General features: G+C 52.5%; 1 protein-coding gene across 1 annotated transcript; it reads right to left on the bottom strand.

The window, feature by feature from the left end:
- Positions 1-2,025: 2,025 nt before the first annotated feature.
- Positions 2,026-4,452, bottom strand: Amer3 (APC membrane recruitment protein 3). The gene has a single exon (XM_051204366.1). It carries the CDS (start codon positions 4,445-4,447, stop codon positions 2,051-2,053), a length of 2,397 nt encoding a protein of 798 aa, XP_051060323.1. The 5' UTR covers positions 4,448-4,452; the 3' UTR covers positions 2,026-2,050.
- Between the last annotated feature and the right edge of the window lie 9,036 nt (positions 4,453-13,488).

Genomic DNA, 13,488 nt, shown 5'->3' with positions numbered 1-13,488 from the left:
ACGTGTGGCTGGTGCTTTCCCACTGAGCCATCTCACCAGCCTCAATACTGTTTCTCTCAAAATGCGAGCGACCCGGAGTCACCGAGAAAGCAGAAAAACAACACACAAACGTCTTGACACTACATTCCTTCAAAAGCGTATTTACTGAGCACTCTCTCTGTCGGGTACAGTGCAAAGCCCCAGGGCTGTGACTGGGTGGGGGGGTGTAGGGTGGCCTCTTTACTGAGTTCTCAGCCTGCTTACAGAAGACATGTGGTTGGCACCCTAAGGTGCTCAGGCATCTGTGGCCCGAAAGAAGAAAGGCTCGAAGACTCTGGAAGTGTCAGCTGAGGGAAATCAGGGGAACGTTCCAGAACCTACTATAGCAGAGCTACTGCAGTAGGGCTAGGGCTGGGAGGAGATCTGAACACCACCATCTGCACACACTACATGTATGTGTCCAAAGGAAGGCCACACAAGCTGTGCCTGGTCCCCAGGTCTGAAAATGAGCATAAGATTTACCTCCAACTGCAGCAGGGATCCCGCAGAATATTCTACTTGTCACTTATTCACAGCCGGGCTCAGTGATGTCATGATGGATTCTGCTCACAGGAGAAGACGTGGCTCCCCAGGTGAGCATCCCTGTCCACAGCCACACAGCCGTAACCTTGATGCCTGCTTTAACCTGTGATACCCAGCCCTCATCTCACACATGCCAGCCTTACAGCCCTGTAGATGCCAGTGGCCACAAGAGCCTTTCTAGCCTAAACGCCGTTTCAGGCGTTCAGGCACTGAACATGTGCTCCCAACAGGACTGCAGCTCTTGCCTGGAATTCCCAACCCTCTCCACAGAAAGCAAGTATGGAGTGTGACATCTTCTCCAGCAGCCTGTGGGCCATGTGATCCTGGTAACAAGTTTCACAGCTACCTGCCATCCTCATCCTTTGGCTGCCACTGTATTATTTTGGCTGAGGTAGAATCAAACCCTTGACAGGGAGGATGGGTCCTCGGTCCATGCCCTCATGCTCGTTCAGAAGAGATGCCTGCCCTTCCCGGGAACACCAGCCGCCAGGTCCTTGCATGATTCTGAATGCTTGGGTGCTGTTTGTATGTTGTTTGGGGGCTAGGGGTGGCTCGCACAGCTCCACTCAGAGGACTCCTAGAGAAGAGACGACAGAGTAAAAGGAGTGGGAGCCAAGGCCTTCGCCACTCCAAGGCAGGACGGCAGAGGTGGGAAAGGAGAGTGGGCCTTTTCCCACCCAAGGCCTGGGAGAACAAGGTGAAAGAAGTCAGTACTTGCACAGGATGGCCTGTGACAGAACCTGCTGGTTTGCCAGGGCAGGGTCTGGCCAGCCCTGACAAAGCTGTATGTGTGCTCCGTGCGGGCTGGCTCCAGCCTGATGCTGAGACTGGGCTAGTCCTTGTTACTCCATAGGGAAGCGTTGTGTCACGCAGTGTGCTGTGGCCTCCTGTCCTGGATAAAGAGTAGGCATGCATGAGGCCACTGGGTTCTTGTAACGTCAACCCCGTGGAGTTCTCTGCCCCTTGAGCTATTAGCCCCCCATCCTTTTCCTATACCTCAAACAGATGGATCGGCTACCCCGGTCTTCATTTACAAACATGAACTGCTTTCTAGCCATCAGCCTAACTGCTCTGGGGCATGAGCACTTGCAGCTCCCAGCAGTCCTTAGCCCTGGGCTCAGGCAAGATTTCCTTCATCTCACCCTTCCCCCTCCCCCTCCCCCTCCCCCACGTGCCTGAGCCCTGTAGTCTTTACCCCAAATACAATCGTCACATCAAGAGAAGAGAGATGAAGATTCTGGTCCTCGGTTCTCCCAAATGAGGTCGTGCAGAAACACAAGCCTGGCCTGCAGGTAAGCCTGAGCCATGGCTTGTAAGCCCCTGCTTTCGGTTATCCACAATGAAGTCTGTGTCAGGCCAGAAGGCCATGGCGACACTTTGTAGCACATGTGAAGGAGTGACTTGCCACAGTTTGCTGTCCAAAGAAAGTCCCAGGGTTTCCAGATGATAGCTGCAGAGGCTTTACTGGGCAGCACGGGCCCAGAGTGGCTCAGGACCCCACTGAACCCCTATGTAGTGCCTGGTCTGGAGCCCTGGGGCTGAGCTGCTGGGGCTGGCTGTCCAGAGAGACACAGGCCTGGGTACCTAGCCTGGAGGGTTCCAACTTGAGCTGGCTCAGGTCCAGGAAAAGGTCATGGCATCTCTGGTCTTGTGGGCTGGCTGGAGAGGAGAGGTCATAGACAACGGCTCTGTCGGGATTGCTGCTCATCTGTTTCTTTTGCACAGTGTTGGGACCCCAAGCCTGAGGCTTCCAGAAAAGCCCACTGCTTCTATCCTGTCTGGGAGAACAGCTGTCTGGATAGATTTGCAGAGCTGCCATATGGGCCACACAGCCTACAAGCATGGGCCCTGGATCAAGAGTACTTCCCCCATGCCCCGGTCTTAAGGGGTCTTGAGCATGCCGCAGGTTCCCAGGTGTCCCGAGCTCCTTCTGAGAGCTAGCACTGGTGGCAGGGTTTGGAGCTTTGTTTTTCCTGGAAATGCCTGTTGTCACGGTAGCTGCAGAGGAGGACCGGCCTTCAGAGAGGTCTTGTGTTCCTTCCTCAAGAGAGCCATCCTTTGATGGGACATGAATACCCCTTGCAGGCTCCCCGTGGGCCTCACATTCTCTTACAAGCAAGTCTTTGGTTCCCGGGTGTGCCCAAGACTCCTGTCTTCTGGATGCCAAGCATGCCATGGCCTTGCCCATATCAGAGACCTGGTCTCCCTTGCCTTCCAGGTTTTCTGGTGGCCCCCTGAGGACTCTATGGGGGTCAGGCGGGGCAACAGGCTCTCTAAGGACAAGGGCAGGGGTAGGGGCAGGAGCAGGGGCAGGGGCAGGGGCAGGGGCGGGTGGGGTCCGGCGCAGCCAGTTGACAATGCCCATGGTTATGGCAAGTTCTGTGTCACAGAGCTTCAGCAGACATTCCTTACCCTTCCAGGTACTCTGCAGGAAACCCTGGCTGAGCAGGTCAGGGCCTGGAGCTGGGGCCAAGTTCTCCTCCGCTCCCACGTAGAAACTGCACATAGACAGTGGGGTCCCCAGGGCGGGCCCTGAAAGACTCTCAGACACACACAGGTCATCGTCCAGGATTGGGCCAACAGGGGCCTCGCTGGGGTCATAGAAGAGTTCATAGAGGGCATCCCCACTGTAGCTGTCCCTAGGGAAAGTGGCTGCAGGTGTCCCTGGACTCACAGCTTCCTTTTTCTCCTCCTCAAGGCCCGGTGAGAAGGAGTCGTAGTACCCTTCATCGCTTGTAGACACAGATTCTGGCTGTTCACTTTTGGGGGTCCCTGTGTCTATGGAGCTGGCTTTGGAGCCACTAGGGGGACCCCTACAAGGAAACAAGGGCAGTTCAGCTAACCCAGAGGCATCTAGCTTGAGCTGGTCTGGGTCTGTCCCCTGGGGACTCATGAGCCACGGGCCCAGCAGGGCGCGCTGCTGCTGTTTCACAGAGCGATTCACGCTGTCCCAGAACTTGGCGAAGTCTGATGCTTCGTTCTGCGCAGGTGATGCCTGCTGTTCCGTGCTATCCTGGGAGGGACCGCGGGGAGTCTTGCTGTCCAGAGCCTGGGGTGAATGGGCTGGGCTCTCCGGACCTTCTTTCAGCTCCACAGATGGTACCGAGCTCCCATCCGCGAAGATCTCCCCACAACCTGTCAGGGAATCGAAGCTCTTGAGTGAGGCCACATCCTCACACAGGGCGCTGCAGAGGTCAAAGGGTGAGTCAGGCAGAAACTCACTGTCAGAGAGGTCCTGGCATAAGTTGTCTAGCCCCAGCCCCTCGCCCACCGACAGGAAGGGTTTGCCTTGCTGCTCTGCCGATGCCGCACCCAAAGGCACCCCAGGGGACGACGGGCTCTTCCCCTTGGCAGAGAGTGAGGCCAAATTCTCAGTCTTGCTCCTGCGGATGTGAAATAGGTTTCGAAAGCACTTCTTGGATCTCTTCAGGGAAATCCTTTTCCGTGGGATGCTCTTAGCCACCGCTGGCACAAAGGGCATCTGGGGTACAAAGTGTCGGTAGTCAATCATGCGCTGGCCCCCAGGGGCCTCTGGGAAGCTCATGCTGCCCACCATCTGCCCTGAGGTGCCTGCCGCCTTCGCAGCCCCTGGTACACTGTCATGAGTCTTGCTCTTCCGCACCAGCTTGAAGGTGTTTGCACAGACGGGCACGGGACCCCCTTCAGGATCAGACTGAGTCTCTTTGTTGGGGCACTGGCTGTATTCTTGAACACAGGGAGTAGTTTGGGAGCTCTTCTCACCACAGGCTCTCGGCTGCCCTCCCAGCGAGAGTGACCAAGGAGCCGTGTCCTCCTTGGCTGGGGCAGGCTGGGGCGGGTCTATGAGTTTCTCGTGGGAAACCTGCACGCTAGATTTGATGAAGGTCTTTCCCCTTGTCAACTCCATGTTGCAAGTGTTCTGGCCACTGTGGAGGAAAGTAAAGGGTGGTTACTGTCTACTGTCAGCTGGGCTGGCTTCACAATCATCATGAAAACACTTCTTTGGGTATGTCCCTGAGAGAAGTCTGTAGATGAGGTGAATTGAGATGGAGAAACGCATGCTGAGGCCCCAGAGTGAACGAAAAAGGGGACAAGGGGACCAAATGGGGAGTAGCAGTCAACTCTTTCTGCTTCTAGATTGCGTGACCAGCAGCTGCCTCTTGCCCCGCCACCCGGATGGATTGTATGTATCCCTGAAAACTGTGAGCCAAAGCACACCCATGCTTAAGTTGCTTTGGGCAGGCATATCGTTACTGCAACAAGAAAAGTAATTAATTCTGTATCCGAAATGTGTAAGGTCTGTGACCTCTGCAAGGCCTGCTCACCGGCGCTCACACAGCTTGTGGGTGCTTTAGTCCTATGGGCTCTTCCATGAGGGAAAGAAGAGAGGAGGGAATGATACACCACCACGCTGCCCTACGACTGCTTTTACAGAGGGCCAGATCTGTTAAGTCCCAGGGCTAAAGGAACATGGTCAGAACCAAAATGAGAGGTGACTGGGGTTTGGAACGGCCCAATCCCTGCCTTTCAAGCACTCTCTAACCTCACCAGTCAATGCAGATTCCCATTTCCAGGCCCGGTAATTGAGAAATACTTCCTCTATCTGTAGCTATTTCTTCCCAACTGGAACGTTCTTCTGGGGATAGAGGTTGGGGGCAAGAGGCTCCTTAAGCAATAGGAAGTAAACAAAGCCCACAACATCCTGAAATTTACAAGGTACACACACACACACACACACACACACACACACACCCCACAGATGATATGAGCAGTAAAACTGCTGGCCGTCTCTGAACAGATGAGCTGCCTGCAAGTTGTGCAAGCCACTGTGGAGCCACCCTGACTCCTGAAAGCCACTCCAATGACCTCACTGATTCACCAAGTTAGACTGCAGTGGAATACTTTATTGGGTCTGTCTTGAGTGCTCTAACTGGGGCGAACAGATGTTCATTCCACTCTCCCTAAGAAAAGTCACACAACACCCTTACCCATCTTCGGGAGGAACACAGCAGCCTTCTGAGAACATTGGAGGACTCAATTAACTAGGCTGCCTCCCAGGCCTGAGGCAGCCGACTATCTGTGGGAGGACCAGGCATCTGCGGAGAAAGGTAAGACTCAATCTGTACATAGGCCCTCAAATGAGAGACAGCCAAGAATTTCAGACTTTCCAAAGCATGAGCCTGAGTAGGAGAGAGCCTCCTCCTGGCAGCAAGGCATGGGGCATGTCCCAGAATATCATGGACCAGAGGGGCAGGCAGCTGTCACTGACAGGCATCGCCCGGAGTCTATCTGGAGATGGTTTCTGATTGTCAGGCTGAGTTCATGAGGGGAAGATGCTACAGGTGGCTTTGGGAGTCCCAAGGGTGTTTGGTGGCGAATGTGCAAGTGACTTGATTGCTCTGTCATGGCTGAGCCATATTCCAGGTTCACCAAAGCATCCCTTGAATCTTCTGGAGAGTGGGACATTAAAGAGGCTGGTGAGGTTGGCCCAGCAATATCGATGAAGGGAGGGGTATGGCAAGAGGCTGACCTAAGGGGCTGAGGCTGGAGCAAGGGGAACGCTGCTCTGAGCGTAAAGTTACAGGGTCTTCCAAAAGAAGAGACCAAGATTCAGCAGAAAGCGGCCAGAAAGGACTCCCGACACTGGAGGCCCAGGGGCCTGCACCAGGACCTGGCTTAACATCCTGCCCTTAAATGCAGCGGACCCCAGCAAGTAATGGCAAAGCCCGAGCATGGCTGGAGAACCATCTGAGCTCTTCCCCCAACCCCAGCAGAAACGCTTTCTGCCTGCCCCCGCATCCTTTCTTTGGCAGTAGCCTGATACCGAAGCTGAATCCCTTCCCTCTCCGGGATTGCTCTGTGGTCCAGCCCTGCCTTTGTTCACCCCAGCCCCAGCCTGTGAGGGGGCCCAAGGATGTACAGCCCTCCAATGTCCCCCCAAGACGCCTTCTGGTTGCCTCCAGATAGCAACGTGACAGTCCTCAGCTGACAGTCAAGGGTGGCCTGAAGTGCCCCGGCACGCAGCTCTGAACGGGCACGGGGCCTACGGCCACTGTGCTGGCGCAGTCAGCATCACAAGGACTCACAGGCAAGCTGACCGAGCTGCTGCCTGCTCACACCTGTGGGTAGCATTTCCTCCCCTCTAAGTGACATCTGGGGCCTTTGGCTGGAGAACAAGATGACAAGTGGTCTGCATGCTCACACGAGCCACAAAGCCTAGGCTTGGCCCTCCGCCTACTTGGCTCCTCTAGTCACAGGACACTGGCTTTTGGGTACAGTGCCTCAGATGATATGTTGGCTTTCCAGCCTACTGGGAGATGGCATGGCACGGTGCCACAGGCATCATGGTATCTGTTCAGCTTGCTGGGAGATGGCATGGCAAGGTGCCTCAGGCACAATGGTGGCTGTTCAGCTTGCTGGAAGATGGCAAGTACCCAAGCTTCTCTTACCCTGGACCTGCAGATTTCTACTCAAAACATTCCACCCCACACATTCCTTTGCAGGTCTGTTGGGCTCTGATGATGCACATGGCAGAGGGTTTATTATGCAGGGCCTGACACTTGCCCATGGGTAACACCCACCTAACCAAGCAGAAAGCTTAGCACATACTCTGGTAAGGAACAAACTACTGTAGTCTTCACTTTACAGAGTATAAATTCAGGGCCTAGAGAAATGGCTTAGGGGTTAAGTGCACTTGCTGCTCTTCCAGAGGTTCAGAGTTTGGTTCCCAGCATCCACACCATTGCCTATAACTCCCAGCTCGGGGGACAGGGGCAGATACAAGCCTCTCTTCTGGTCTCTTCTGGTAACTTCACTCACATGCATATACTCATACATGCACATATTAAGAATAAACCTATTTTTAAATTTCAGTGCCAGGAAAACCAGTCAACTGACTCATCAGTGGTAAGGTTACGATTTGAACCTGTGAATCAATGACTTGAGATCTCTACCTCGCTCCACTTCATCCCTCATCACTCAGTAGCCAAGGCTGGCCTCAAATTTGTCATGTTTCTGCCTCAGCCCCTGGAGTGCTGGAATTACAGGCTGTGTGAGAAACCTTAAAATAGATTAATGAATGTATTCTCTTGAGGAATTTTGGAAAATACAATGAAGGTTAAGGCTGCAGGCTGCAAGGGTAACTCAACTAAATTTAGAAAGATTATAATTGAAAGCAGTGCAACTCTAATGGAGATATCCATTATGAGATATCTAGTTTACTCATGCTTTTCAATGTTTGGGGGGGGTGTATTATAGTTACTGTACCCCTGGAAATAGTTCCATCAGGCCACATAAAGATTAGTTCACTGTATGTAAAAGTTTGCACCTGGAAGAATTAAACTGTTTGGACGGAGAGCTCTTTCAGTGAAGCTTACTGGTTTCCAGCTCTCAGAGTGCCCAACTGAGCTAAAATCATTCTGAACTTAGAATGTAATCCTCCCAGTACAATAATACAAAGAATTGGACTCCATTATAGCGATGCGGACAAGACTGCTCTGGGTTTAATTGCACTCTTTATATAGTGAGAACAAGTGGTAAAGTTCATACCAGTACAATGGGGACATCAATACTGGGCAGTGAGCTGTCACTTCAGTCAGTTTTCACGTTAGAATGTTTAATCCAGCCTGTCTCTTTGGAAATGCAGATGGGAGGCAGGCTAAGCAGTCACCTTCCACAGCAGCTATCAGAAAAGAGTGGAGTCTGTTTGGACGGCCAGATGCTACACCAGCACTGCCTGAGGGCAGAGGCTAAATGTTCATAAGTTCTCAGCCGGAAAAATGCACACTCGGTTGTGTAAGCCTGTGGCTAACAGCCTGTCAGTAGTAATTCATGACAGGTCCTTCCCCAATGCATGCTGTATCTGCATCTCTCTTTCCAAGGGTCTTCTCCCTCATGGTCCCCAGAGCTCAGCCACCACAGATTTTTTTTTTCCTACTGCTTGGTATTTCTCTAGAACAAGGTTTCAAGTTTTTTATAGCCCAGCACCTCAACTGTAGCAGGCAGTTATATACACTGTTGCATAGTGTATGTGGGGGGTGTTGGGGAGTGATACTTTGTGAGCATGGGGATCCGAGGTCAACTTCAGGTGTCAATCCTCAGAAACCATCCTCTTTGCTTTTGAAACACTCCCACTGGGGACCCAGAGCTTGCCGAGCAATCGAGGCTGACTCTCAACAGTGAGCCCCAAGGATCCACCTGTCTCCCTGAGTGCTGGAGGTTGAAGTACTTGTTTCTTATGTGATTCCTGGGCATTGAACTCAGGTCCTCCCGCTCACAGAGAAATTCTAACAAAAGTTGCATTGCTCATTTGCACAAGTCTGTGCGCATGCACTAAATTACATGTGTGGAGGTCAGAGGACAGCCTGCAGCAGGCTCTTCTCTCCTTCCCCTGTGTGGGGCCCAGGAATCCAACTTGGGTCACCAGGCTCGGTAGCAAGTGCTTTCACCCACTGAGTCATGCCAGAGGCCCCCATAGCAAGTCCTTTACTGACCAAGTTTTCTCCCCAGTCTCCATGAAAAGTCTTCATGGCTCAGCTCTTCAACTCTGGTTGACACTACTTATTTAAATGAGCTTGAAACACCTTGGCCATACGCTTCATATGATGAAACAGCACGCTTTTCAATTTCCTAAATAGGATGCTGACCTGGAAATTTTAATTCCACAAATGCAATTTATCCTGATAATTTTCTAAGACAGGCCCCAATAGCACTAAAGCTAAGCCTCTCATCTAGGATGAACCTTCGAACTCCCATGAGATCAGAAACCATTCAGTGTCTTTATTTAATCATTTCTGTTCCAAGGGTGTGCTGCTTAAATGAAAACCTAAAAGTCAGCGGAAGGCATTCAGTCAAAAGATACGGGAAGCATATTCTAGCCAGTGGACACGCCCTGCAAAAGGTCCTGAGGACAAGGGAAACTGACATTTAAATGTCTGAAAGGGTAACAAGCAGTGGGACTAAGCCAGGAGACTACTCAGGACACCATATCTGACCTAGGTCCCAGGAAGGACCTTTGAGGAGCTACAGGTGAGAATGGAAAACCGGGAGAGGAAGATGGATTAGTAACTACACCAGAGGCCAGCAGAAAGCCTACCACAGAGGTGTTTATGTCTGCTTCCGATGTCTGACACACCACCACACAAATTTACTACAAAGCGAACACTTCATGAAGGGACCCTTCTAGCCTTTTTTCCGTTTAATGACTAATTTTAGATCAGCTATCTAAGGTTTCCTTTTTCCCTTGGAAGGTAACCCTGTGCGGGGGGAGAGAGAGAGAGAGAGAGAGAGAGAGAGAGAGAGAGAGAGAGAGAGAGAGAGAATTATCTTGGTATTTGAAATGCCTCTCCCATGTCTGTCCCCGCCCCCACACCATGTCCCCCACAAGCAGGCAGTGAACTATGAAGAGGTGTAGGGGTTAAGGGGGAGCAGGTCTAGGTGGGGTACCTTCCTTGCCCAGCGACTTCCCTGGGGCTGGGACTGGGTAGCAGAGGCTAGGGGGCAGTGGTGCGCTCTGTAGCAGTATGCCTTGTTGCTGGCATGGCGAAGGCCCAAGTGAGATGGAAAAGCTCTAGTGTTCTGGGGTGGGGGCGGGGTGGGTAATAAAGCAGAAATAGAATCTGCGGTGAGAACCACCCACTCCCACACTGGGGAGACAATGGGCCCTTTGGGTGGAGGTCCTGGGCCCAACCTCCGAGGGATCCCCTGCCAAGTGGACAGATGGACCACTGTAATCTTACTCCTCCATCCCCAGACCCCTCGTCCGTCCGCGGCGACAGGGTTTCTCCCATTACCTAAACCAGTCACCACGCTTAGCCCCCAGGCTCGGTCCTCGCTGGGTGCTGCGGAGTAGAGAGAGTACCCATCTTGCGCCCTTCATTCAACCGCCCATCGCAGAAAGCGCTCAAACATTCCCGTGTCCACCCCCTCCGCCCCCAGCTCCCGATGAGGCAGGGACCGCCGCCGCAGCCTCTGGGGGTGGGGGGCGGCCACTTACCACTGGGGCTGGGGAGTGTCGCAGGGCGCGGCCGCGCCCGAGCCAGGCAGCGAGTGCGCGCCCGAGCCTCGCGTCAGCACCACGGCCAGCTCCAGGCTCCGCGCCGCCGTGGGGGGCGGGCCTCCGGACAGCCGCGCGCAGCCCCAGCCCCGGCTCCTCCGCGCTCGGGAGGGCGGGGACGGGAGGGCGCTGCGGCTGCGGACCCGCGGAGAGCGCGAGGGGACTCAGCCGCCACTGCGCCGCCGCCACCCAGAACCACTCGCCTTGCCGGCTTTGTTCTTGTTTTTCTCTCTCTAGCTCTCCCCCTCTGCCCACTCAGCCGCTCCCATAATGCTGTGGGTTTTGCATCCCTAAAGCCCTGTGGTCCCCAGTCCGGGGGGCGGGGGGTGTTCCACATCCCAGGAGACTACAGGTGTGGGTGCCCCCCCCCCCCCGCCGCCCGCATCCCGGAGATCCAGGGTCCGCTGACTCCTGCTCTCTCCAAAAGGAGACGTCACACGCAGCCTTTCTGGCAGTCCTACTCAAGATTCAGGCAGGGTTCTGAGGCTTGGAAGAAGGGGCAGGCCAGTGCGGGTAGTCAAAGTGGGATATTCCAGAATCTTCCTTATGTACCCTTCTTGGAGCCGATTACATTATGACGAAGAATAAAAGAGACATTTCCCTCCCACGCACTCACTGTGCTGTCCCCTGCCGCGGCCTTGAAGTGAAGCAGAAGCGATGTAGCCGAGCCCCTGCCGCAGAGCTGAGGACAGGGGTCTGCATGCAGGCTGAGCCCAGTGTCCAGCGCTCGGCTGGAGAGCAGAGATAAAGGATGCAGTAAACCCTGCTATGGTTTAGGCGGTCTTGTCGCCCGCCCCGGTAGAGCCAAGAGTGGGGAGCACACTGGGGGGCCAGCCGCAGGGGTTAGTAAGCAAAGGCAGAAAGAGTAGTCCAGCTTGAGCTACAGCCAAGAGCAATGTTTGGGCCTGTGGTACCAGGAGTCTGGATGATGTCTATGGCCTGTGGGCCACCAATGCCTGAGGTCTGGGTTGCTACCTGAGACCACCTTGATACTGAGAGCCAAGTTGTCGCTAGGGCCATATGGATCTGAGTGGCCAGTAGAGCCTTCCAGGGCCATGGTAACGCCAGGGCCCTAGCTGTGGCAGAGGGCCATGTCTAGGTCCATGGTCCCACAGCTGGGTTCTGCATCGAGGCTGTGGCCTGTGTTTTCATTGGAGCAGTTGGTTGTGTTTCCACTGACAAACACGATTTCCCTCCTGTTGAGAGGACCTTAAGTACAATTACCCCCAAGATATGAGAGCCACTACTGCACCTTGAGGGACAGCTTGCCATGCTGGTCACAATTATTGTTAATAGGAGTCACAGCTGGGCTGAATTAGCGATTGCTTCTCTCCCTTGGTAGTTTGCACAGTACCTTCTGGTACTATAAAAGGAGGCTTTCAGTGGGATTTCAAATCTTCTGAGTCCTGAAGTAGTATGTGGCATCTTCCACAACAGGGACATACTGTCAACCTCTGGGGCAGCAGCAATAGCCTATATTGAGAGTGTCTTATGTCTAGTTCTGGGGTGGGGTTGTTACCTATTCTATGGTTCTTGTGGACAGCGTTGTCAGCCCAAATGAAATAACTTCATTTAACACACACACTTGTACGTATCTTGTGTGATTTTGTGTAATTGTAAAATTATATGATTCCTTAAGGCTTTTTCAAACATCTTCAGCGCTAGCATGGGTTCCTTGCATATTTTAGACTTTAATATTCAAACATTACACTGTAGAAACGGTGTCCTTCAAGGTAGAGAAGTTGATTTTAGTGAATCTCACGTCATCTCTTTTATCACTTATGACCCTGCTTTTGGCATCGCATCAGAGAAACCACTGCAATCCAACCTCACGGACATTTCCTACCACTTTGTTTTTGAGAGTCTCATGGTGTTACTCCTTAGTGTTAGGCCATTTACGTATTTCAAGTTGGCTTCTTCTGTATTGTGTAAGGCAAACGGGCCGCTTTATATGGTTGCGTGAGGAAATCTAGCTTTCCTTCCACTGGGTATTGAAAGCACTGTCCTTTTCCCTATTGAATGGACATGCCCTCCTGGTGAAAAGTCATTTGACTATATATAGAAGGTTTATTTCTGGACTGCTTGTTCTGTTGTATTGGTCCGTGTATCTGTCGTTTTGCAGACACTACACTGTGTTGATTATTGTATCTTTGCCCCAGTCCTACTTTGGCATGTGGGCAAATATTTTTGTTTAAGAAAAATTCATGTCTTCGTTCTATGGCTTAGCTCTATTTTTATCCGTTTTATTGGATTTCTTATTTTATCACCCTGATTAATAACCACACTATTAGTAATACTAGGAATAAAACTCAGAGGTAGAGGAGTACTTACCTTGGAAATTGGGTTTTATTAGTTTTGTTACAGGAGTGTAGTACAGGGCTTACTTAACAGGAGTAGAAATGACTGGAAGATAGCTGCATCACCAAAAGCCTGCCCTAGCATGAAGCAGCTCATGAAAGCTGGGAACCTGGAACATACTGCAAAACTTTCAGATGGCTCAACAGGTTGGGAAGTGCCCTTTCCAGGCAGGTTAGCCGCTCTCCATGTCTTCTAGACAGCTTGGCTGGTCTTCCCTTTCTCCAGAGAGCTGCTTTCTCCAGAGAGCTTCATTGATTGCCTCCTGCAGGTGGTTTGTCTGCTTGGAGTTTCTTCCCGGCAGCTGAGCTGGGTTTTAGCATGTCTCAAAGCAGACCTTACTGCTTATATGTTCTTGGGAAGGGAGGGACTAGGGTATCTGGTAAGTTTCTTGGACTTCCTGAAGCCTTTTGAATTGTTCACTGCCGGCGGTTAAGGAGCTCTCCTGGAGGATAGAACCTTTCACCTCCCTTTGGAACATCCTGTGTCTTGATGAGTGTCCCTCCAAGGTTGAAGGTGTTATTGAGAAGGAAACTACT

This window comes from Phodopus roborovskii, unplaced genomic scaffold (genome assembly GCF_943737965.1).
Source record: "Phodopus roborovskii unplaced genomic scaffold, PHOROB, whole genome shotgun sequence".
In the NCBI taxonomy this organism is placed as follows: Eukaryota; Metazoa; Chordata; class Mammalia; order Rodentia; family Cricetidae; genus Phodopus; species Phodopus roborovskii.
This window is presented reverse-complemented; position numbering and strand designations above follow the sequence as displayed.

Bases quoted from the DNA above. Each gene is read 5' to 3' on its own strand.
- Amer3 (XM_051204366.1), bottom strand. From the start codon at position 4,447: ATGGAGTTGACAAGGGGAAAGACCTTCATCAAATCTAGCGTGCAGGTT.